Here is a 26301-nt window from a genome sequence, read left to right on the forward strand (position 1 = left end):
GCAAAACGTTCTCCCCTGTCAATCCTCCCTGCCTAACCTCCACACCTGCATGGAGAAACGCCCCATCCTTGTCTGCTTCCCATTGGGCAAGAGGAGTAAGAGTGGGTCTCCGATTGGGGCCGGGCTATGTCACTCAGAGGTGCTGGTTTCCGGGTTTGGCGGTGACGCACCGCGGCCTCAGGAGCTCTCGTAGTATGAGGCGGGTCACGCTGTTCGTCAATGGCACCCCCAAGAATGGGAAGGTGAGCGGGGGCCTGGCGAAGGGGGGAGCGGTCCTGAGGTGAAGGACACAGGTAGTGTGAGTGCCACTGAAAATCAGCTCGTGTGCTGTCTTTGGCACGCAGCCATAGGTTGTCTACACCTGGTTTAAGATGATGTCTTGTGATGAAATCTCCAGGAAGTCATCGAATGAAAGTTGGCAACCCTACTCACAGTGTAAATCCTTGTGCATGGGTTGTGGGTGCGTTTGCAGGCACCATCTTAATTTGGCTGGAGTAGTGGGTCCAGGTGTTGTAAATCATACTGGTGCAACTTAAATACCAGTACATGATGCATCTTTCTCTGGTGTAGTGTAAGTAACAGGATGGATAAAAATCAGGTTTTTTTTTTAAATTTAAATTTCATTTTATTTTAGTTCAAATTATGTGTTTCTTTTCAAAAAGATATACCTGTTTAAAATGAAATCTAAATTTAATACGAAACATAAGACCTAAATTTATTATAATCTCTTAAAACATTTAAATAATGAGTAGATATATTAAATCCATGAGCCTCTATCAAAAACTTTGAGTTAAAGTCTACATTTCCGTATTTAAAAAAAAGAGTTGAGGGAAAACCATGTGACTTTTGAGGTCAAACTTTTTAAGTGTGGCACAGTAGTTAGCCTAAGTAATTTAGGAGACTGTCTGATTTTCAAAATACTTAGGCATGTAGGAACTTAAGCACCACTCTCTTTCACTTATGTATATTTGAAAACTTTCCTAGACCTGAAATAATCAGCTTAATTCACTGGCTACAGTTAATCTCTCTGTTTACTTAATCATTTAGTTGTAAATATGCAACATTTTTTGATGAAGTTTATGTATCCAAAATATTTAAGGTGGTTTTGTTTAATAAAAACAAATTGTATATGCTGTTTTATGTGTTTTGTTTAAATTCCAGTTACCATCCTAATACAGCTTGACACAAGTAATAAGCAAAAATTTAACCATCTAGTAAAGAAGTAATAGATCATTCACCATTTCCTAATATACTAAAAATGTACAATTAGTAAGGATCTGAAAATATGCTACATAATTCCTCAAATAAATGTATATAGTTACAATGTATCCTCTGAGGTAGCAAAAAGATATGCCAGTTTTAGTGTAAAGGCTCTATTTAGATGTAAATAACCATGAAAACATGTTGATCTTAACCAAGGAGAGGACTGTGTTTTTAGAAAACACCTGAAGTACAAATAGAGAAGTTGATTAAAATTGATGATTTGAAATGAGGCTTTCCACTTGGTGATTTAAACAATGATTTATATAAATCCACCCTGTTTAAGTACCATGGGATTGCTGATGGTGCAGGCAGGGTTTTCAAATCTGTCTATAAAGGTGGATTTTTTTTTTCAGGCACACAGCAGTCGGTATGCACAAATTTTGTGTGAATGACTTAAGTCCTGCTAACTTGTTCGTAGCTGTTGAGGTGGGGGAAAAATACTGCAGGGTTGTGTGGGTAGACATGTTGCAATAAATCTACAGGCATATATCTTGGGTACTCATGTTTTGAAAAATTTCCTTCAGTCTCTCAATGTAGTCTGATTGTAATACTAGTATATAATAGTCGTAGTAATAGTTCTTTTACTTCTAAAATCTCTGGCCCTGCAGACACATAACCAAAATAGCAATTAAATCTCTTAAGACGATATATAAACTTAATAGTGTCTGTGTATGAATCATATTTACCTGGAGGGAATTGTTCTATAAATACCCTTCTATTATACACACAAGGGAATTGCCTTCAACCTCTAGTGAAATCTCTAATTGTTATGGGTCCTCTGTGCCTTGCAAGATTAGACCCTTAATTTTCTTCTCCCTGCCTCCAGTACAGGATCCCTCTTTCCTTCTCTCCCTCAAACAAGGAAGTTCAAGCTTTTTTAAGTTTTATTCAATATTTTTTATCATATTAAGAATAAGATGTTACACTATTAAAATTAAGAAATGAATGACTTATTTATAGGGATGCTAGAATTTCAGTGCACTTTGTTAAGGATCTATTACCATGTACTTGTTACATGTAATAAACTTCAGCCTCATCTGCAGCAATTCCTTTCCATGGCTTGGAGACTAAATTATTCTTTCATTCCCTAGAGTGGATCCCTCTAGGATAGGTTTGGGACACATGGGCAGGATAGGATGGGGGAACTTTGCACTGCTGTCTATCCTATACCAGTTCTGTGAGTAGAATATAGTAATTCAGTATCTGGGGCTAGCCTCTTTCAAGAACATCTGCATTTGCCAGATTTTTTTTCCACTGATCCTCTCTGTTATGGCCTAGTCCTACTTCTATTGAAGTCCATGGGAATGGGATTGAGCTCATTAAGAGTGAGCATATGTAAAGTATTCACTAACTTTTTTCTTTTTGGGGGGTGGGGGGGGTGGGAGAGGGGATTTCAAAGAGACTAGGAATTCCTTGCTTGAGTCATGGTTCCATGTGGTTAAAGTCACATTCACATTGTCATTGTTAATGCAGGTCCTGCTCTGTTCCTTCTAGTTTTCAGTGACAGGTCTTAAATTAAAGTCTGCAGGCTGCTTATGGTTCTGTTTTTATAAATAGCCATTTAAGGCTGGATTGGTGTTTAGCCCAAAATTTAATGTAGTGTTGGTTTAATGTGAGACTTCCTTTGTCGGGGGGGTGGGGAGATATGCATGCACTTTCAATAATAGACTTTGTGATGGCCTGTCTTTTCCATCTCCAACTACCATGTTATATCTAAACTTTCAGTTATCTGCTAACAAATTATCTTAAACTTTAATCACTGTCTGAGTCTTCTGAAGTAATCTCTGAAGGAGGAGGGTGGGTCAGTTCTCAAGGCTTAGCCAGCGTACAAATCTTAAAAAGAAATGACCAACCGTCAGGTATTAAAATATGCTCCACCTTGTATTTAGCTGTGACACTCTTAAGTACCTTTCCAAGATCTGAAGAAGAGCTGTGTATAAACTCAAAAGCTTGTCTCTTTCGCCAATGAAAGTTGTTTCAATAAAAGATATTACCTCACCCACCTAGTTAGCTCCTTTTCCTACTTTGTCTTAGTTTTATATCTCCTGAATTATTTAACTGGAAAGACAGAACTGACTTAGTCTTCACTGTTGTAATGGAAAGCAATGTTAGAGAGCTCTGAACAGAACAAATGAGCAATATTTAGTTTTCAACTAAATAAGCAATCAGTATATACAAATACTTTCAATATTGGGGGGTCCTTTCACTGCTTATTGCCACGTCACCAAATTCAGTCCTGGAGTAACCAGGTTCAAGTCATTTGATTTCAGTGGAGTTAAGCTCACTTACATTGGGGCTCTGTATGGCCCATCGTCCTCTCCTTGAAACCCTTAGTTGACTTTCTCTTTGAGCAGCAGGATGCCTGGCAGCCCCGGTTCTGTGGGAAAGGTTATTAAATTGCTGCTTTCTTAGCCAGAGCCAGTAGGACTGTATAAATTGACCAGTACGGAGATATTGCAGCAGGAAGTGCTTCTACAATACTGTGCATGTAATATTCTTTCAGCAGCTATCTTCATATCTTCTCTGTTTATGCACATAAAAGCAGTAGTGTTATAAATGTCAGCATTTGTTTCCTTTTCTGCTTTCTTGAAATTTCATTTATTTTCCGTCTTTCACCCTCCCCTCCTGCACACGCACCTGCACATTTCTTTTGTCCTTTACCATATTTTTAGATTTTATTAGGATGAGGTGAGGTTTTTTGGTCTCAGTCCAGTGAGGATCAATTATTTAGTAGATTTCCCCTCACCCTCCTGACTTTTTGACAGCTCTTTCCGTTCCCTTTTTTCTCATCCAAACAAAAATAGGCAGTGTGGTGATTAGGAAGAGGCACTGAAACCATAAATAATGCTTTGGGTTGGAACTGGCTAACCTTGTTCTGACACACAACAAAATTGGTGCTTGTCTTGTACCTTGAGCAGTACTCAGTTCTCCCAGTCTGCATTTTGTGGAGATTCTGACTTCAGGGACCTTCTGAAGACCCTGATATCATTAAATACCTGACATTTCAAGTGCCTGAGAAAGAGGAGATGGAGAAATAGAATGGAAAAGAAATCCACAGCTATGACAGCATTTTAATGCTCCAGTATTTTTTTGAGTAAAAGCCACTAACAGATTTGATTCTGTTTCTTCTGTTCCAATCTGTTGCTAGGGCTGGTTATGATAGCACCCCTAGTCTTAACACTTGACAAATGGGAACAATTGGATCACTCTGCTTTCTGCTAGGTTTTATACATATGGTACATCTGCCCAAGTCAGAAGTTTAGTTATGGCTGCAGTAAGTGGCTGGGCTGGTGGTCTCACTGATGAGTGCAACATCAATAATTGGTTATTGCACTACTTGGCTTCAGAATAGTTAAACAGTAACTTAGTTCCTCCCACCTTGATTTGTTTTCACTATGTCAGCATTGTGTTTTTGTCTAACAATATCTTGCATTTCTAAAATTCTTGGCACTTGTAGAGCAATTTATGTGGTCGGGAGCACTGCGCATGGAATAACTGTCTATTCCTCTCGCAGAGGTAAAGAAGTAATAACTTCCTACTTTGCACATGTGCAAACTGATATACAAAAGTTGTTATTCACCTGTGGCAATATACAGAGCAAATGGCAGATCTCCTGGTCATCCTCATCACTTTATTTATGCCTCCCACACTCAATAACTGATGTATGGCATAAAGTAGTTGGTCACTTTATGATGGGAGGAAGAATTTTGCTGAGGGAGATGGTGCTACTACAGAATTTACATATCGTTCACTGGCAGCTTTCTTGAACCTATTTTGCACTGATTACAGCCATTGTTATTTGTCCAAGCAGACAAATAAGGATGGCTGTAATCCGTGCAAAAAAGATGCAGCAAGGCATGGAGTGACCTATGGTCTCCATGGGACATGCTTATTACAGAGGAATGATCACAGGCTACACTGTTCAATTCCATATACTGCCTTTGGATCATGGGTTGATAGTTGACAATTTAAAAAAAACTAACAAAAACCAGTGTCCGTGGGGTGATAGTTTCTATTTTGGTACAAAAAATAGAGCCTAGTGCCAGTTTGCTTAAGAATTATGCTATTTTTGAGAGCTTAGTAACATTATTACCTGTCCACAGCTTCTTATTTTTGTTTTTACACAATGTGTAATTAACCTCTTGAACTTGCTGCTACAGGCTACTGTTGAGACCAAGAGCTTAGGATTCAAGAAAGGCTTGCACATTTATATGGACAATGAGAACATCTAAAATTAAGTTAATATATATTTTATAAGGGATTTAAACTCTCAAGATTCAGGCCACAAATAAACTACTATGTGATGGGGGTTAGGAAATGCTCATGAGCAGGTTGTTCCAAATTGCTCACTAGTTTATTGAACTTTCCTCTTGAGCATCTGGGACTGGCTGCTTTCAGAATGGATTTCATGTATCACTGGCCTGATCTGGCATGACACTTCAAACGTTCCCAATTGTAAACACTTTGATACCCTGGAGGCTCACCCCCCAGCCCCTTGGCTGTTTATTCTTGAGGACTTGCTGTGTGTTTTGTTTCAAAGAAATTTTGCAGTAATTTCATGAGCAGTAGAATGGGGAGAGAATTAGAGGGATTTGAAATAAGAGGCTTAAGTCCTACTAGATAGAGTAGGATTCTAATCATCATTGTACATTCAATAAAAAATGTTTTTTTAAAAATCCTTTAATGCTCAAGGTATTTCTTAGTTATTATAAATACACAACCAAAGCAAACTTTAAAACTGTTTCAGCTCATTAGAGAGAGTCATTAGATTGTGGTGTGGGGGCTCGTTGTTTTTTCCCCTTCATATTAAGTGTAGATAATGTGTGGTGGTCTTTTTAAAACAATAGTTTAAATGTCCAGAAAAATTATCCACATACAGTATCTGCAGCACTAATTTACCTGTCTTCTGTTTATAGGTGGTGGCTGTTTATGGGACATTATCAGATTTGCTGTCTGTGGCTAGTAATAAGCTTGGAATAAAAGCGACCAGTGTGTACAATGGGAAAGGTGGACTCATTGATGATATCGCATTGATTAGGTAATGTTTGTCCAAACAAAAGCTAACTTAATTGATATGGATACTGATATGCTGTTATATGAAAATGTCTGAAGAAAGTGCTATAGAAGCCATTCGAAAAACAGTTTGTGTAGATACTGGTTAGAAAACTTAGGGCTGTCCTCCTGGATCTTCAGTAACTAGACTTTTTAATAACCTGCTTCTAACAGTGGTCAATACCTGATGTTTTGGAGGAAAGCAAATCCCATCACAAGTGCCCCTGGTCAGTTATGAAATGCTGCATGACTCTGTGGAGTCCATCCTGAACCTTGTTTGAAGTCATTTTATGCCCTGAAGCAAGAGAGAGTTAACATTTCCCCCCTTTAGCATTCTCCTATCTGCAGATCATCTTATGTTTTAATTTGCCAAAACAGAAATGCTATGATATCATAGCCAAAGTGTTGTTTTGGGTTTCTTTTAATTTTGAGGAGAAATTAAGCTGCTTGTATAAGTTGCATGACATTTAACACCTATCTGAATTGTTATACAGAAATGTGTATTCTAAAGGAATACCAGTGCACATTGCACGTATGTGGGTTAATCCTTCAGCCCTTTCACCTGTGAATTACATGGGTAAGGGTTGGAGGATTAGACTTGTAAGACTGTATTTACTTCAGACAAGAGAGAACAGATACACCTCTGCCCCGATATAACGCGACCCAATATAACATGAATTTGGCTATAATGTGGTAAAGCAGTGCTCCGGGCGGGCAGGGCTGCACACTCCAGTGGATCAAACCAAGTTCAATATAATGCGGTTTCAGCTATAACGCGTTAAGATTTTTTGGCTCCTTAGGACAGCATTATATCAAGAGAGAGGTGTACTATACATTTTACAGGAGATACAACTAATGAACTGAACTAAACTTGCTAAGTAACAGGGCTTGATTGTTGCCTGGCTCACATTGGTGTAAACTGGGAGTATCTCCATTGAAATTAAGTGTTTACACTCATAAAATCAGTAGGAGATCAGAACTCTAAGTAAATGATCAATTTCCATTGCCTCAAACTGATTGGGAAAGGGTTAACCCTGGACTAATGACTTTTTATACAAAAGTACTCACTTTTTTTCCTTTTGCCCCTAGGGATGATGATGTTTTGTTTGTTTGTGAAGGGGAGCCATTCATAGGTAAGTGTGTGTGAGGGTTGACTAACGTTTTGCCTTACGAAGAAACAGATTTGAAGTAAATGTAAAATATATATGAAAATTCTTTTCACCAGTGTGCAAACAGTTTTCAAAAAAGGTATCTTATGTGGGATTATTCAGAAATATACTTGACTAAAGATCACTTTGTACATTTCATCAATGTAGATCCTCAGACAGACGTAAAATTTCATGAAGAACTAACAGGGTCGCACACGGATTGGTTAACACTAAATGTTGGAGGCCGATACTTTACAACTACACGGTGGGAATATAACTTTAATTTTTGTTTTCAAAGAACTTTAGACTTCCATGAGTCGATACTGATAATTACATTAACCACTGTATGTTCACTTGGTGAGTCTTCAGAGGGCAAATAAAAAAAATTGAAAAAAATCACTTATTTGGGAGAAAATCTTTCTGTGCAGTTATCTTGTTGCACACTATTACTGATTTAAAACAGCTTTCAGATGGTATTAAAAACTTGCCAGAAAATTATACTTGGAATCTTCTCTGCTGTACTTTTTAATCAATCAAATAAGCTCTCTCCTTGTTAGGTGTTTTATGAGAATAAATTTGACCTTATACACATTCTGAAAATAGATCTGGTACAGCATTGTAATTTAGAGATATGTCTCTTACTCTCATCATTTTCATAACTGTAGGTACAGGAAATTCTTGATTTGTTTCAATGTACCTCTTGAACTAGACCAGGTAAAGATCAATTGAGTTTGCTTTATTTTCCAGGAGCACTTTAGTTAATAAAGAACCTGACAGTATGCTGGCCCATATGTTTAAAGATAAAGGTTGGTATTTTGAAATAGACTTATTCCTTAAAGTTAGCAGAAACACTGTTAATTTTTTTTAGACACCCCCTCCTTATGAGTATATGTTAGAGTACCAAAACAGAACTTAGAATGCTTTACTTTTCACCAGTTACGCTTAACGTTTGTATGACATCTTGAAAACGTAAATTACAACTAGTAATACTTATGAATGCTTTTAGTTGCAACTCACTCTGATTTGACCATTGTTTAAAGTAATGCCATCAATGTGCTAACACTATTCGAGAGACAAAAATACAGTCCATGCTTCAGTAAAAATAAAACAGTCCAGTTCTGCTCCAGTTTATATTGAGTCACCTGCTGGTTCTCACGCTCTAACATAAATTGTGTTTTAGATTCACCATTGCCCCCTCTTTTTTTTTTAGTTTCCATTCTCTTCTAAATTGTGTCCTTTTCAAGTCAATCTTTTATTTAACTCATTACAATCTGTTACTTTGAGAGGTGTGAGGATACTTTTGTGGCAATAGTAATCTGAGTATGAAAAGTTATCACTGTATCAAATTTAATACCATGCATATTTTTTTGTGTGGAAACAGATGCCTGGGGGAATAAGCAGGATCACAGGGGAGCATTCCTAATTGATCGCAGTCCAGAATACTTCGAACCAATTCTTAACTATTTGCGTCATGGGCAGCTCATCGTAAACGATGGCATTAATTTGCTAGGTGTGTATTACCTGTGTGACATCCCTAAAATTTATTCACCCTCAGAGGTTAAACTCTGCCCCTAGGTACATTCATTGACGTCAATACGAGTTGTATATGTATATCTGAGGGGTTGTAGATGTTTTAAAAACTTTAGTACATTTGTTATTGATTAAGTTTAATTCTGTGATTTACAGTTGAATGAAAATAAAATATTCATACCTATTCAACTTGAGAGTTGTACTCCAGAACTTCTACACTGCTTGTATTGGAAACACACCGTTATGAAATTGATCAATGATTTTTTGTTTAATCTGTGGATAAGGTCTCCTTTCCTCCACCCCAGTTACATCTAATTAATGTATATGATTGACAATTATATTGTGTATTTCCTGTGGACTGTTTAAATTTACCAAGAGATGGTTTTTGTCTTCCTGAGAGTTAAATGGTAAATTGGGTGGGGAAAAATTGAATTATGCACTTGCAATCCTGGGGGCAGATCTTGTACATTTTGGGAGGTTTTAAACTTCCTCATATCCCAGCGAAGCAGGGAACTTGGCATCATTCAGGAAAAGGCCCTTATTTTCTAAATAGCCAAGTAACTTTTTCTTTTGTTAGGTGTTTTGGAAGAAGCCAGATTTTTTGGTATTGATTCATTGATTGAACATCTGGAAGTAGCTATTAAGGTAACTTTTCACTGTATTTGACTGTACGTCTTGGGGTTTTTTTAAAAGCAATTTTAGCTCTCACTTCTGTAAATATTAGTTTTAAACTCTTTGATGCAACTCTCTTGCAGAATTCTCAGCCAGCTGAGGATCATTCTCCTATATCCCGGAAGGAATTTGTCCGATTTCTGCTGGCAACCCCAACTAAGTCTGAACTGCGCTGTCAGGTATAATGGCTTTGAACTATAGTACGAAAGTCCAATAGCAAAATGCCCTATATCTCATGTGACAATTAGTGATGGGAAGTCCAAGCTATATGTGTGGGGTTTCCTTTTTTCCCTTTTAATTCCTTTTAAATGTGAGACAGGAGGTTTTGATCCAAAGATATGGCTAATCCAGGACCAATCATGCAGGAAAAAAAGCCCTTCCGTTTTGCTTTTTGTCTTTTATTATATTTGGTTGAAGGTTTCATGTAGCAGCCATTCATCAAACTAATCAGTTCCCTATTTAAATGCAAAATGAACTAATATAACGAGGACAATGTATGAGGTTTTGCATTTATATTTCATTAGCTCTCAGATGGAGCAGAAGGTGTTCTTGCATCTATTTTTCATTGGTTTAAGCGACTGAGAACACTGGTTAGCCTTGTGTAATGTTGTAAGCTCCTTACATAAATTCACCTTACTGAGAACATATTTGTTAAGATCTGGATTTAAGTATAATACAAAATGAAGGTAAGCGTCTAATGTTTTATCTTACATGTACAAGGGAAAAAAATGTGTGGGGATGAAATAGAATTATAAAGTCTTTCAAGCAGATTGTAATAGTAAATGTCTAGGGCTTCAGTGTTTTTTATAAATAAAAAACAATTTTATTTGTAAAGCTTCTTACATAAACTAATGCTCCACTACGTGTCTGATGATAATATTTATATCTTAGAAATGGGAAACAGAGTCAGAAAGATTGGGAGAGAGTGGGGAGAGAGGTCACAGAGTGTTAGACCTGGGATTAAAACTCGGAAGCTTCTGACTCAGTTTTGTGCTTAGACCACTGGACTAAACCTCCTTTTCAGTTTCTGGTTTTATTTTGTTTGTTTGTTTTTTTAGGGTCTAAATTTCAGTGGTGCAGATCTCTCTCGGTTAGATCTTCGATACATAAACTTCAAGATGGCTAACTTAAGCCGCTGCAACCTCGCCCATGCCAACCTTTGCTGTGCAAATCTTGAACGAGCTGACCTCTCTGGATCAGTGCTTGACGTGAGAATTGTGTCTTTGGAAAGGCTGTACTGTTCAATGTTACATAGTCTCGAAGAACAATATTGGGAACAAATGCAAAGTAGCCACATTTGTTTTAAAAACCTTTGCAAGCTCTTGAATGTATAGATGACTTTACAACTCTTATTTAAAATGTTTGATTACACACAGACTTGATCTGACTGACTTTGCTTAGTTTTTAGTGCCTGATAAGTTTATAGTTCATCCCAAAGTTTTAAATTTCCTTCCCTCCTCAAATCAGTTTCTGTGGAAGTATAGGCCTAAAGTAAATAGAGCTTTAGGTCTTGAGCTGCTGTGCGCTATTGCACTACTCACCATTCTAGGAGGTTGGCAGGGGAACAGTGTTACAAGCTTTCACTCCTCCTCCTTAGATGACATGATATGCTGTGCTATAATGGGTTTCAAAGCCTTATTATAAGGTTATGTCTACGCTACCACTTATGTCGGTATAACTTATGCTGCTCAGTCGTGTGAATAAGCCACCCCCTTGAGTGACATAAGTTACACCAATCTAAGCACCAGCATAGACAGCAGTGGGAGAGCTGCTACCGCCGCTTGTTGGGGGTGGATTAATTAAGTTGACGGGAGAGCTCTCTCCATCAGCTTAGAGCAGTTACACTAGAGAACTTTACAGTGGGCAGCTGCGCTCCTGCAAGCTGTGTAGTGTAGCCATAACCTGAGATAAATGATATGATCTGACAAGCTGTTCTTAGAGCTGTGTGAAGAATTTTACTGACAGCATGTACCTGTACAGGGGGGATAGCTCAGTGGTTTGAGCATTGGCCTGCTAAACCAGGGTTTTGAGTTCAATCCTTGAGGGGGCCACTTAGGGATCTGGGAGCAAAAATTGGTCCTGCTAGTGAAGGCAGGGGGCTGGACGCAATGACCTTTCAAGATTCCTTCCAGTTCTAGGAGATTGGTATATCTTCATTTATTTATTTATTTTATTTATTTTTATGTATTTATCTTTCTTTGCCAGTGCGCAAACCTACAAGGTGTAAAGATGCTCTGTTCCAATGCAGAAGGGGCATCGCTGAAAGGATGTAACTTTGAAGATCCCTCCGGCCTTAAAGCTAACCTGGAAGGTAACAAAAATAGTCTCTCTCTCGTATCCACTTGCTTTGAGAGTCATACAGACTAAAAGTGCAAGCGGTGCTGAGACTTAAGTTAAATGGTACGTAGCAGAGATTCAAACTTAATTTGTGGAATCAATATCTTTGAGAGGAGACTAATTTGTCTAGTGAATTGAAAGCATGTTACTGGAAGGCAAGAGCTCCTGAGTTCTCATCTTGTTTCTGCCACCACTTGCTTTGAATTTGGGCAAGTTCCAAAAGCCCATGATCACCCGAGTTTAGTGCAGGGGATTGGCTGTGTGAATTTGACTCGAGAGTATTTTCTGTTGTTGTTGTTGACCTATTGTTTGTGTACTTTAGGTGCTAACCTAAAAGGTGTTGACATGGAAGGAAGTCAGATGACAGGAATTAATCTAAGAGTGGCAACTTTAAAAAATGCAAAGCTGAAAAACTGTAACCTTAGAGGAGCAACTCTGGCAGGAACTGACTTAGAAGTGAGTAATGTGTTTTTGTTTCATACACAGTAACTTGTTTAATTAAACTGCCAGTAGAATTATTAGACATCAGCATCGAAAGAGGGTCTTAGCAAGGTTAATTCCTTTCAGCTGGGTTATCTATTAAAGGGAATACAAGGATACTTAAACTGGGAGCAATGAAGAGGCACTCATTTTAAGTATAGCAGCTGTCAGTTTTTTTATTTGTCCTTTTATTCCCCCAAATCGCCCCTATCTCAGTGTGTCAGTACTTTATCTTACTTTACACTTGCCCCAAAGGCTGAGGAATAGACTTCAAACCGTAGTTTTTTCAGCTTGCCAAAAAGATTTTTGGCCTTTTCTTCTAAAGTGACACACACATCTGAATGTGTATGGAGATTTTATTACACTTAACTTTTAGTGCTAGATCATGCACTCATTGAAGACAGTTGGAGCTTTGCTATTGACTTTACTGAGGAGAATCATGCCACATTCAGCAGGGTCACATGGGAGAGTCTGCCTTGCTGTCAGAAGTCATGCAATATGCCTTAAGTGTCTATATTGTAGAAAAATTACTTCTCTTAATTGGTATGTTCACAAGCAGTATAAACCTGTTATGATGGAGGAAATTGCTGATATGCCCCTCAGTTATGTCTGTTGGCATGGCAACGATTATCTTTCCATCAGCTTTGTTCAATGTGGTTCAAATGCCGTAAAGGATGCTAGTTTGAGATGAGAGATTTATATTGTATCTTATCAAATTCCATCACTAAAAATAAATTTGACTGTAGCTGCTTGTGGTAAGCAACCAAAGTCTCACTGTGAAATAGTTTACCAGAAGTAGCTAATTTAGGGTAATAGTGTCCAACTAATTCTAGCTTGCTCTAACTACCATTCTACAGAAGCTGGGAGTACTTTTATGAGAATTTTAGCTAATATAAAAGGATTTCTTTGTACGCTTAACCTGAGAGGCTTTTCTTTTATATCCTTTAGAATTGTGACTTATCGGGTTGTGATCTACAGGAAGCCAACTTGAGAGGCTCTAACGTAAAAGGAGCTATCTTTGAAGAGATGCTGACGCCTTTACACATGTCTCAGAGTGTCAGATAGGACCTGGCACAGTTGACTGGAAGAATACTTGCTGAAGAGGAAGAAATGAAAACACTTATCATGATTTTCTTTCTCCACCCACTCCCCTTATAATCCAGACATACCATTTATTAGACGATAATTTATATCTTCAGTAGTGCCTAAGGAAACACCTCTGATCACTTTTTGGGGGAGGGGGCTTTTATTTAATAGGTGTAGGAATAGACATTGTTGCTACCTTTTGAATGGAGATAGGGAAGTGGGCTAGTTTTAGAACCAGAATGTTATGTATTTTTTTAAATAGACTTATTTTAGCATCACCTCATTTTGGAATGCATTTTTAGGATTTTAATTTATAAAGCACATATATGCAATTATATTTATTACATTTGTATCTGCAATATAAATATATGAAATGTTAGTCACTTACAATAGCAGAAATGTTCAGGTTTACAATTAGCATTAGTATAGCCACAGTTTCTTTATTCATGCACAGCGTATTAAATGATGAATGTTGTGGGGATAGAGTTCCCAAAACATTTTTTCAGGTACTTTTTTTTTTGGAGCGGGGGAAGGAGGAGGGGAGAGAAAGGGGCAGACAGCATTTAAATAAGTCATCACAGGTAACACGGCCTGGTAGTAGCTTGAATTTAGGTATGCAGTGGCTCAACCAACTTCTGAAATATACAGTGGAAGCATCTTTGCAACTATATGTTCACTAGAAAATCTTCATGCACAGCAGAGCTTTGTTATAATTAGAACTTAAAGGAGCATGTTCCAAGATGCACACTACTTAGTTAAAGCAGCAGAGAATCCTGTGGCACCTTATAGACTAGCAGACGTTTTGGAGCATGAGCTTTTGTGGGTGGATACCCACTTTGTCAGACGCAGGTAGTGGAAATTTCCAGGGGCAGGTGTGTATATATATATATATGCTAGCAAGCAAGTTAGAGATAACGAGGTTAGTTCAATCAGGGAGGATGGGGCCCTGTTCTAGCAGTAGAGGTGTGAAAACCAAGGGAGGAGAAACTGGTTCTGTAATTGGCAAGCCATTCACAGTCTTTGTTTAGTCCAGAGCTGATGGTGTCTGGAAATTTCCTGCCCCTGGAAATTTCCACTACCTGCGTCTGACGAAGTGGGTATTCACCCACGAAAGCTCACGCTCCAAAACGTCTGTTAGTCTATAAGGTGCCACAGGATTCTCTGCTGCTTTTACAGATCCAGACTAACATGGCTACCCCTCTGATACTTTACTACTTAGTCCTTTCGATGTCAGTATGGACTACTGACAAGTGAAAATCTCTCTAGCTTATACATGTCCCTTCTAGCACCAAAGTACATGTGGGGTTTTTTTTGTTTGTTTTTTAAAACAGGAAATTAAGTGTGGATTGGGAAGGGGAAAACCGTTTATTCCTCCAGCAAAGTAGACCCAGGGCCTGATGCCCAGCCTTTCTCTTCATGGTCACTACTGCTGTGTATGGAATGGCAGCTGTTTTCCCTGAACACATGATATGCAAGCATTCTGCACACTGAAACAATGGATAGCATGGACCTTCCCCAGTGCTCTGTGTTGTGCCTATTCAGGGCAACCATGGGAGCCACTTCCCTGGTGCAAAATTTCCTTTCCTTTACCCCTCTTTATCTGTTAGTACACAGGGAACCATGGAGTTTCTGCAGTGCAGAAAGCCTTATGGGATCTCTCTCCAGCAATGAATTTCACTTGGGGTGACCAGATGTCCCGATTTTATAGGGACAGTCCCAGTTTTTGAGGCTTTTTCTTATATAGGCTCCTATTACCCCTCCACCGCCGTCCTGTTTTTTCACACTTGCTATCTGGTCACCCTAATTTCACTCAAGAAGTTAGTTCCACTGTAACATCAGTTGAGACCCTCTAATATGTCTCTGATTATTCTGTATACAGTCAAACAAGCACAGACTTTTTATACCAAATAGAGCTGAGTGCATCAAGAACACTTACCTCACTAACTTAAAATACCCCAAAGTCAAAATCAAAGGAAATACCAATCTTACTGGAAGATAGGAACAAATGTAGCATGATGTTTAATTTGCAGCGCTTGCCATTGTTAACCATGATCTAAATTGTCACAGTTACTTCAGGGGATCGCCTTTTTAGCTGTAGAAGTGCAGATCTACTGTCTTCTGTACAAGGAAGGTGGTGTGGTCTTAAAGGTTACAGCAAAACCATTTATTTTCCTAGGAAAGATCAGCTCCCAAAAAGTACATGACAAGGAGGGAATGGGGCTGTATTGGGTTTGACTCCATCATGTCACATGACCGTCTTGACCTCAAGGTCACATAGCCAATTGGAGCAGAATTGGGATTCGTCAGGCTCTTAGGCCTTTTGACTTATTGGACAAACACTTATCTTCATGGCAAGAAGTTGCATTATAAATGTAGGGTCATTTTTTAATGTACCACTTTCCTTAACAGGAGTAATGTACATGCATTGAAGGAAGAGTACAGCTGGAGAAACGTACTTAATTAAACAAATTATTTTTGTCATTTTTGTAGCTGGCAGAAGTAGAATATTGTATGGGAGAAATCTATTTTCATAATCAGTGTGTATAAATTATATTTACACTTTTACAGATAGTCACTTGAATACTCACAGCATAAGGCATTGTTCACTTGCAAACACGTTTTAGGTACATCTTTTGCTGTGACAAGACTGCAGGAATAGCCAAAAATGGCATCTTCTGAAAATGCAGGTTCTAGCCTAATGTAAACTGGCTGCATCAATAAATAGTATAAAATGTTTATACAGAGTCTTGTTTTTTAATTGAGTAAAGTTGTGAAAATGCAGCAAAGCATTTTAAATGTCTTGGAGCATATGACTCTTATTTAGGTGGACCAAGGAAAACATAATCTGGAAAAAGTCTTGCAAGTGAAAAGCAAATTAAGTTTTATGTACTAAAAGCATTAATGACTAGACCTTGAAAAATGGAGAGCAGACTTTCAAGAGAGCTCAGCGCCCTTTTAAGCATCGTAACTGGGGGCCAGGTTTTTCAGCACGTGGCCACTGGATCACAATGGGAACTGGTAGGTCCTGAACACTTGAAAATCTGTCTCCAATTATGTTGGTGGGACACTTGGAAATCTGGCCCTGTGTATCTGCAATGCCTATTTGTTATTGATTTGAGGAAAGGTTTTGAATTCTAAAATACAAGAAATAAACTGTGCAAGTCCTTTCCTATGTAATATTTTGCTTAATAAATCATTTTAACAGCTTGATTATTTGTATCAGCAGGAATCATGTGTTAATCTTTCCTGCTGAGATGTTACATTAGGACAGAAAATTGCTCTTTTCCTAAAGTAACTAAATCCTCCTTAATACTTTAATCTTTATCAAATTACTTTTTAATCCATTAATCAGAAAGGGGATAGGAAGACTGTGAATGGGCTACTGAGTATGATGGAGTGGATATTTCACCACTTGGATGCAAAATGGAGTGCCTGGAAGCAAACAGCTGGATAAAAGTTCAGATTTCTGCAGCTATGTTTGAGTTTCACCCCTCTTTATAGGCGTCTATCAGTATATTTATAGTTTGCAATGCCTTTCAGCTCCAAAAGGTGTAAGGGTCACTGGTTAAAGGCATCAATGTTGTTATTGCAGTAGTACCTAGGAGTCCCAAGTCATGGACTGGCACTCGAATAGGGGTAAGTGTTGTGGAAACACAGAACAAAAAAACAGCTCATGCCCCAATCTAAGTAATAGTTGTCTACTGTATCAGCTAATTATACTTTGAAAATCTGACCCTTTTGCAAATGTGGTCAATAGTTTTAAGTGCTTTGAGATTCTTGGTGCTCGAAAGTTCAAAGCTCGATGTACTGAGCACTTTTGCAATTTTGGCTGCTTGTTTTGGTGCCTAAATGGAAGTTGAGCCCTTTGTAAAATGTGGCCCCTGAGGTCTGATGCTTGGCGTTTAACAAACTTGTACATGTAAACAGTCGCACACAGTCCTGGCATCTCAACAACTCCAAACTTACCCAGGATGTACTTTCTATTTAAAATAATTAAGAGCCATTGAAAAGAAAAGAGGATTTTTCCCTAGGGAACCTCTGATTTATGTCATCTTAAAATAAAGACTGCTTATGGCTCTTAGTGACAGCACTCAGCTGAATTTAATAGCTACACCTGGGGTCTTTCAATTACGTGCTTCACTGCTGGTACGATACAGCAAATGTAAGAACAAAATTGCAGTCCACATGAGACAATTAAATTGTCACCTGCAGGGAAAGCTTCAGTATTAGGAGGGTTGGGAAGATATGTGTATATAAAAAGCAAGCTGACAGGTACAACATGTAGGATATTTTGCAAAGCAGCAGAGTTGGGATTATTCATTCAGCAGCTCCTCTCATCAAGCAGGTAATGTACTTGAACCAGACCATGCATTACATTTTGCATGCTCAGTGTCTAGAGATACTTGATTCTGAAAGATTGCAGAGCATTTTTCAAGGACTGAGGTACTAGAACAGAAACTGATTAAACTGAATGGATCACTTGTGTGGGCCTGCACTAAAACCTTGAGATCTAGATGTTCCCAAAACTCTGGGGAGGCGTTCGAATTTTGCAGATAGCCCTTCTTTATAATAGGCTAACCCTAAATCCTGGAGTTGAACACATCCAGACTTTTTAGAATAAGCTTGAGCTACAGCTGAATTTAAGATGCATTCCAGAAATACAAACACAGTCATGATTTTGTAGTAACAGAATTGAGCATAACCTGAATGTAATAAATTGATTATTCAATAATCAGGTGTGGGGTGCATGGAGGAATTTGTGACCAATGGATTCTCAGCAGCTTTTTGCAAGTCTAAGTGAAATTTGTCTTTTTATTGAGTACTCACCATCTTTCTTCAGTCCCTATACTATTTTTGCTGATATTTTGCTCTCTGACAGAATGGAGAAGACCAGGAAGCTCTTTGTAAGGTTCCTCATGTTTATTCTATCTGTGGAGATTTGCTTGGCTCAACACTGGTCTTATGGCCTGCAACCGGGAGGAAAGCGGGATGCTGAAAATCTGGTAGAATCATTCCAGGAGGTAGGTTCTTGGTTTTAAAATGGCACTTTATTCATTGTGCCTTACCGCCCATGCCCTCGGGGGGATGCAAGCAGAATAGCAGCCTGAGGATCTAAAGATATGTCTACAACCACTAACTGCCATTAGCTGAAGGGCCATGGGCTATAAAACTGCAGTATAGACACCTGAACCCAGCTGTCTACGTTGCCGTTTTTATAGCCCTGCAGCCTGAGCCAGAGCTAGCGCACGCTGGCCAGCTGCGGGTCGATAATTGCAGTGCAGACATAATATGGGACATTTAATGAATTTTTAAAACTTTTTTTGGAAAAATTAAAAAATTTCATTGTAGTGAAAAAGGCCAGCTAGACAGCCCTGGAAACCCAGTTCTAGCCATAGAAGAGACACAGTGGCAGCTTCCCCATCTGTCTAAGCACTACTGTGTGTTTTAAAATCTGAGCATCTCATGTTTGACAGGAGGGAACACCTCTAAGAATGAGAGGGAAATATGGTTTCCAGTTTCAGTCAGTCCGTGACTTCTCTGCTATATTGTCAGCTAAGGTTCCAATTAGCTATTTTGTTATAGCAACACTCACTCCACTTCATTCAGTTCAGGGAGGACAAGGAACAGCTGCCCTCTGGTAATTGGTCACTGTAGCAAAGAGAAGACTCACCAATGCAGCGCCTCCTGCCGGTCATCTGGGAATTAGCTCTTTTCCAGTGTATGGAGCACCCAGTGCAGGCTGATATCTCACCTGCTGCTGGCCCCATATCCCACCTCATGCCCTTTTACCTCAGGGTTCTGCCCCCAGTAGTAACCCACAGTCTGGGTCTCCCCTCCCAGGGGAATCCACAACCCTCTAGCCCCACCTTACCTCAGTGGCTACTGCCAGTCATCCTCTAGCCCCTGCTCACTGGGGCAGACTGCAGTCTGTCATAGCCACTCATCATTGGCAAAGAGGTCAGACCAACTACCTCTGCCGAGCTCTGGGCTGCACCTCCCAGCCCCAGTACCTGCCTAGGCTTTTACCAAGGCCTCAGCCTGGGGAGTTGCCACACTAAAGCGCCCCAGCTCTGCTCCAGGTACCTTTTTCTCCCCAGCAGCTAGGTCCTTCTCTCTCCACTGCTAGAGAGAGACTGATCCAGCTCCTCCCTGAGCCCTTATAACAGGGTCAGGCATGGCCCCAACTGTGGCTACTGCCCAGTCAATCAGCCTAACCTCTTCTCTCAGGAGAGGGTAAACTGCCCCTCTACTATCATATGTTGAGCATTCACTTGGAGTCAAACTAGTAACTAGAGCTAAAAGCCTTTGTCCACCATTTTCATTCGTCGGAGCCTTCTAACCTCTCTGATTCATCTCTACTTTCATGAGCATTTGTGAAATTTACTATAACAAAAGCGGGATAACACTGGATCTGTGAAGGAGGAGGGAGAATGGTGAACTTGTGAAGTAGAAAAGCATGTCCATCTAGCATAGTAGGGTGGTCCTCTAGCAGAAGATTCTCTTTCCATGAGACTTGTATCCTCTTCCAATTCAGATTGCTAGTGAAATGGAAAAAATAGGTGAACTGCAGCATTTTGAATGCACTGGCCCACATCAGCGCTCCATGCTTGGTGGTCTGAAGGGAGCTCTGGTAAGTAAATCTTTGATTTATTGTAATGGAAACTCAAAGGACCACTTTTTGGGGGGTGTTGGTGCTTAGCAATGCCTGTTCTGTCGCTGCACCAAATGAGAAAATAAAATCAAAGTCAGATAAATTTTACCTTCATCCCAATTCTTTGCAGCATTCACAGTTTGTTAATCCCACAGAATAACTCTGCCAGCTGAAGGATCAGGCCATATGGATGCTGCTTCCCCTACTGTGCCCTGAGTGTGGAGTGTCTATTCTGGTACAAGCTCCAAAGCAAAAATAGCAGAACCTTAATGAACAGACCAGCAGAGCAGAGCAGTCTAGTGTCCAGCCTAGAATTCTGGGCAAAGGTTTTCAGACATGACAAGGGGTTTTGGGTGCCTTCATTTTCATATGTCCAACCAGCACTTTAAATGGGACACATGCTCATCACTGTCTGAAAATCAGACTCTTTTGAGATGTCTCAGGGCAGGCACCTAAATACTGAGGCAATCAAAATCACTAGTCCTGTTTGAAAAGCTTGGTTTCCTATTTACCCACTGCTAAGTCTCACCTTCAACCGACTGAACAAAAGCAAACTTCGGCTAGGAGACGGCCGTGGAAAGTTGCAGTACTCAGGTCTGCAGAACATATGGGCCAAACTCTGACTATGCAGATGTGTACATAAGTATGCTTTGACTTCAAATGCAAACTGTATGAATTGTGAACTCTTTGGGGCAGGGGTTTTGTACAACACCTTGCACAATAGGGTGCTGGGCCTCCTAGTCACTACTCCAATACAAATAATGAATAATAATTTCTGAAAGTATTAACACAAGGATCTTTCTCCTGTGAAAACCTTTATTGGGGAAGTGGTAAAAGCAGGCAGTGAATGCTTCTTACCCATTTAGAAGGAAGTCTTTTCCTTTCTTTCTCATAGCTGAAGGCTCACTAATTGGATTTTCAGGTTTGCCAACCCCAAATTACTTTTAAAATATATTTGCATTGTTACATGATATGATGAAAGAAGGGTTTAATGCAGAAGCGTAAGAATTTATGCCTTGGGTATTAACTGTTATGTTTCTGCTTCTCCTGTAATATGTCGTACCCACTGTGGCCCGTGGGCCACCAATTGTCCACAGCCCACTTGCTGCAGTCTGCAGTGAACTGGCTGGTCATTTGTTGCTGGCTCCTCATTTCCAGCTGCTGAATGACACTGCAAATGCATTCAGTCTTTTCCCTAAATAACTTTTCCACGTCACCAAGTGTTGAAATTGTTACAGGGATGTTATGCAACCAACCCGTGGAAAACAAGGTGATAATGAAGGGGGGATGCTTTCAGGGAGGCTAATCTCAATGGTTTCCCAGAGGAAATACATCTATAGGCTAAAGGGCAGAGCAATCTCTTTGCCAGAGGTCCCCAAAGTGTGAGAGGAGGGCACGGATAGGGGTAAGTGGGGAAGGGGGGGGGGCGCATAAGATAAAAAGCTTGCGGACCACTGCTCTATGCTATGCAATCACTGACCTCTGAGATGGTCAATTAGTTCCATTGATACCAAAATTTATCCTCTAGACCCTACATTTACAGAACACAGTGAGATGGAAGGATAGGCCAGTGGGTTAGCATGAGAATCAGAAGGGGATTCAACTCCATGCTTTGCCACAGACTTCCTATGTGAGCTTTGGTGAGCCACTTAAGTGCCTAAATTCCTTTAAAATCTGGCCCTATGGAAGCAACCAGACACCTAGTGGGATTTTCAATGGGAATTAGACATGTAGGCTCTTTTGAAAATCCCACTAAGCACTTATCTACCTTGAAAAATCTGGGGCTTAGTGTCTCTGTAAAATGGGGATAACCACGTTTTTCTACCTCATAGGGGAGTCGAGAATAAATACCTTAGATTCTGAGGTGCTTGCATATCATAGTACTGGGAGCCTTATAAAGTACTTACCTATTATAGTTTGGGAGAAAGACAGTATACTTCCCTAGACCAGATCAATAGAATCTCAGGCTACAAGAACAATAGATGTGGCAAGGTAGGTCAGTACCTGAATGGCAGACTAGATACTGCAGGAAGTGGTGCTGTGACAGTCCTAAGATACACCATAGCAGAAAATAAGATTTTAGCTCTGGTATTCTGGTCAAAGGCTACATTTGTATAGGGACACTTAATATATTGATACTTCAAATGACTACATTTCTTCACTACTTGTCCTAAATTATTGTTGCTATTCATTGTTCAACAGTTGTGTTGCACTCCAGAAACAGCTGCATTTCAGGGGCGAGCAAACTGCTAGATTAGTGGTTCTTAAACTTTTGTACTGGTGACCCCTTTCACATAGCAAGTCTCTGAGTGCAGCCCCCCCCTTATCAATTAAAAACACTTTTAAATATATTTAACACCATTATAAATGCTGGAGGCAAAGCAGGGTTTGGGGTGGAGGCTGACAGCTCATGACCCCGAAGGGTCCTGACCCTCATTTTGAGAACCCCTGTGCTAGATGTAGGAGTGAGATGAAAGGAACTATTATAAATGTAAGTTATGGTGTACTATCAATCACCTACATAAGCAGGTGGCAGAGAGCCACTTAGTTCAGATTTATGCAAGTCTAGCCCTCTTCCTGATGGAGACCCTCCATGCAGATTATTTTAGTATTTCACCTGGCCTTAAAATTCCAAACCAAGTAATTTTTCCTCTTTTTTTTTTTAAAAAAAAAAAAATCAAGTCATACCATGTGTGTTACAGGCAAGTCTGATTGAAGGAGATGCGGGGCGAAAGAAGATCTGAATTCATGAAGGCAAATGGAACAAAGGACCCATTACTGTAACATTTCAAAGCAATGATTTAGCTCTAAGGTCTTACTTCTCTTTGGATTACAGTGTCATATGCATAAATGTTCAAATACAAAAACCATAGAGATGTTGGAAATATTTTTTTGGGTAGCGTATTAGCTCTTGGATAAGATAAATGACCGCTTGGGGCAATGCACTGGGATTCAAGAGACTTGGGTTCTACTTGCCACTGATCTGTTGTGTGACTTTTCACGTGTACAAACAGTGTCCACCAAAATGGGCCTGTAATGTTTGTTGGGGCCTCTGGACATTAGTGTAATACATGTAAGTTACCTACTATTAAATAACACATAATTTCAATAGTCCATGCATGGAAGACATTCAGGTTTTTTTTCCTGGTTTGCTCAATCTACATTTATTTAAAAAAATATTTACAAACTTTACAACAGTAAATACGCTGTTTTCAAAACACATACATTTGTACAGCTGGCTTTACAGTCTCAGTAAATAATATGCTATTTAGTCAGAGATGCAGAATCCCTTTTCCAAAGCTTGGCTCTGGCCCTTTCTTCATAACTAGTTTAGAAGCTGTATCTATTGATGAGTCAGCTGCAGGGGGCTATGAAGGTACTTGCAGCCCACAGTGGTTTTAAAAACCTAAATAATCAAGTCAAGTACCTCCAAGGAAACAAACTGGTCATGTTAGGAAGGAAGCTATGCCACAACATAAAATTAAGTTTCCCCAGCATTCAAGAGGAACATATCCCCCACTCATGGTATTAAATTGTCACAATACCAACATCATCAGTTAACACATACAGGAAGATAGATCAAGCCAATATTATCTGCATACGTTAAAAGTATGTGGCATTATGAACTTTTGGGTTGGGATTTTCCAGAGCCCATAGTGCTGGCCTAACTCAGTTCTCATTAGGATGCTATATTCTGTAATAGGAGAGGAGTTTACATAGACAGTGGAAGCCAGTGAGATTTAATAGAAGCTGAAGGCAAGTCTGCACTACAAACAGTGCAACTACGCCTCTGTAACACTGTGAAGATGTCCTAAGCCAACAGGAGAGAGAGAGCTCATGCATCAGCTTAGTTACTCCACCCCTGCTAGAGGTGGTAGCTATGTTGGCAGGAGAAACTCTCCTGCTGACATAGTGCTGTCTATATGGCTGGTATAACTTCATTGCTCAGGAATGTGGATTTTTCACACCCCTGAGTGACATAGTTACACTGAAGTGTGTAGAGTAGACCTGGCCCCAGTTAGGCCAACACTGGGTGTGCACTTTAGAAAGTGGCTCCCTTGAATGTCAGGAGATCAGTTCCGCCATATTACTCAGGTGTTTTCAGGTTCCCCTGGAATCTTAGAGGGAGGTTCTTGCTGGGCAATTAAAGAGTTTGGTCTACAGCTGTTGCTGGAAATGAAAACAGTGATATATATGATAGAGCAGCTTTTAACATACAGCTGGGATTGGAAAAAAGGGAACCAGCGGTATTCAGGAATGTCTTCACTACCAAAAAAAAATTAAATTACAGACATATCAGTCTTTTTAATATTTCCATTTACAATTATAAAAATAAATAAGGACAGTAAATCTGGAGCAACAAATCCTACATTGTCACTACAAGTCTAACTCACGGTTCATTTGTGGAAGGTATGCTGGCAGGCACAAGTAGGAAAGTTTATTAGATGCAAATTTTCAACAACTCCTTGATAGGCACGGCTGCCTTGTCTGCCACTGCCACTCCCAGAACAGTTTTCACTTGAGTCAAACCTCCTTTCCTAATCTAATAATCCACTGAAAGGGAAAGCTGCCCATTTCTCCCCCAGGCATGGATAAGAACCTGTAATATTTTAAATCAAATTTATCCTGGCATTACAAATTTTAAATTAAAAGCACCCGAAAAGCAAAGGGTGCACAAATTTCTCACTGGAAAAAATGTGAGTAGACTAGCAGATTCCAAGGCCAGAAGGGACCATTGTGATCATCTAGTCAGCTCTCCTGCATAATGCAGGCCAGAAACTTCGCTAAAATAATTCCTGTCTGAACTAAAGCAGATCTTTTAAGAAAACCTCCAATTGTGATTTAAAAGATTCTGGGAATTGAAGCATAACACTCGTTTTGAACAGTATAACTAGGAAGTGGGATTATGTAAATATTTTTTCAGTGCAGACTGGATTTTTGGTTTCCAGGTTTGATTTTTTTTTTTGGTTTTTTGTTTTTAACGGTTACGGTCAGCACAAAAGTAAGCTTTCATTTCTGCCATGGACTGATTGCATCATGGTGGGGCTTGTCCTTGGGAGAGACTGGGTAAAATTTTCAAAAGCATTCCAAGAATTTAGAAGCCTCATTCCCATTTTCAAAATGGATTTAGGTTCTTAAAACTTTCAATGACTTCGATTTCTGAGGGCCAGATTTTCAAAGCTATTTAGGAGCCTAGTGATACAGATAGGTATCTAGTGGGATTGTCAGAAGTGCCAAGGTACTTAGCTTCCATAGATTTAATCTTTAGATGCCTAAATACCTTTAAAAATCTGGCAGTTAAGGACCTATGTCTCTTCCCAATAGGGGGACCAGACAGCAAATGTGAAAAATGGGATGGGATGGGGGATAATAGGAGCCTATATAAGAAAAAGACCCCCCAAATCGGGACTGTCCCTATAAAATCAGGACATCTGGCCACCCTGCTTCTGAAAATGGGAACAAGGCTCCTAAATCACTTTGATACTTGAAAATTTTGCCACTGATCTTCAATAGAAACAATCTGATTTATACCAGCTGAGGATATGACCCCTTGAACACTGCACTCCAGTCAGCAATACACCTTTAAGGAAACAAACTTCCATTCATGAGCATGTTTTCCACTCAATGAGGAGAAAGGGAGTAGGAGAGGCTAACCCAAGTTAGAGACAGATTGAAGACAGAGCAAATAAAAACTCCCCCAAGTATAGGCGAGAGTTTAAAGATGAAGGTAAAACACAGGACCTCTCAAATTCTCCACATCCTCCTTATGCGACAGCTGCCATATCTCCCTCCAGTAGAAGTGAGGTCTAAACTAGAACAATCTCAAACTGGCCTGACGACAAGCCAGCAAGAAGAAAAGCCTGAGTGGTGCAACCAGCTCATCAAGGCGAACTGTAAGGAAGTTGTCAGGCAAGTTGGTGCTGGGGAGCAACCTGTTTAAGAGCTCAACTAATGAAGGCCAAGAATCAAAATGTGGCTTGTATCAGACACAGCTCCACCAAAAAGCCTGGGGCTTCTTGAAGGTCAGAGGTAATTGACAGAGCTTCCTACAGCTCTCCTATCTGTTTCAGAGTAGCGGCC

General features: G+C 39.6%; 2 protein-coding genes across 3 annotated transcripts; both read left to right on the forward strand.

The window, feature by feature from the left end:
• Nucleotides 1-18: 18 nt before the first annotated feature.
• Nucleotides 19-16304, forward strand: KCTD9 (potassium channel tetramerization domain containing 9). The gene is made up of 12 exons (XM_032795382.2): nt 19-242; nt 6180-6301; nt 7405-7448; nt 7632-7728; nt 8211-8269; nt 8845-8973; nt 9571-9638; nt 9749-9844; nt 10724-10873; nt 11871-11976; nt 12325-12458; nt 13431-16304. Exons 1-12 carry the CDS (start codon nt 195-197, stop codon nt 13545-13547), a joined length of 1170 nt encoding a protein of 389 aa, XP_032651273.1. The 5' UTR covers nt 19-194; the 3' UTR covers nt 13548-16304.
• A 90-nt stretch (nt 16305-16394) lies between these two features.
• On the forward strand, nt 16395-23090 carry GNRH1 (gonadotropin releasing hormone 1). 2 transcript variants are annotated; one of them, XM_075062750.1, is made up of 4 exons: nt 16395-17913; nt 18448-18589; nt 20104-20199; nt 22923-23090. In XM_075062750.1, the coding sequence occupies exons 2-4, from the start codon at nt 18449-18451 to the stop codon at nt 22962-22964; spliced, it is 279 nt and encodes a 92-aa protein (XP_074918851.1). In that variant the 5' UTR covers nt 16395-17913; nt 18448; the 3' UTR covers nt 22965-23090. The 2 variants fall into 2 exon arrangements, with proteins under 2 accessions (XP_074918851.1, XP_032651284.1); XM_032795393.2 differs by having other exon boundaries at nt 16395-18589.
• The last annotated feature ends 3211 nt before the right edge of the window (nt 23091-26301 follow it).

This window comes from Chelonoidis abingdonii, chromosome 2 (genome assembly GCF_003597395.2).
Source record: "Chelonoidis abingdonii isolate Lonesome George chromosome 2, CheloAbing_2.0, whole genome shotgun sequence".
Lineage (NCBI taxonomy): Eukaryota > Metazoa > Chordata > Testudines > Testudinidae > Chelonoidis > Chelonoidis abingdonii.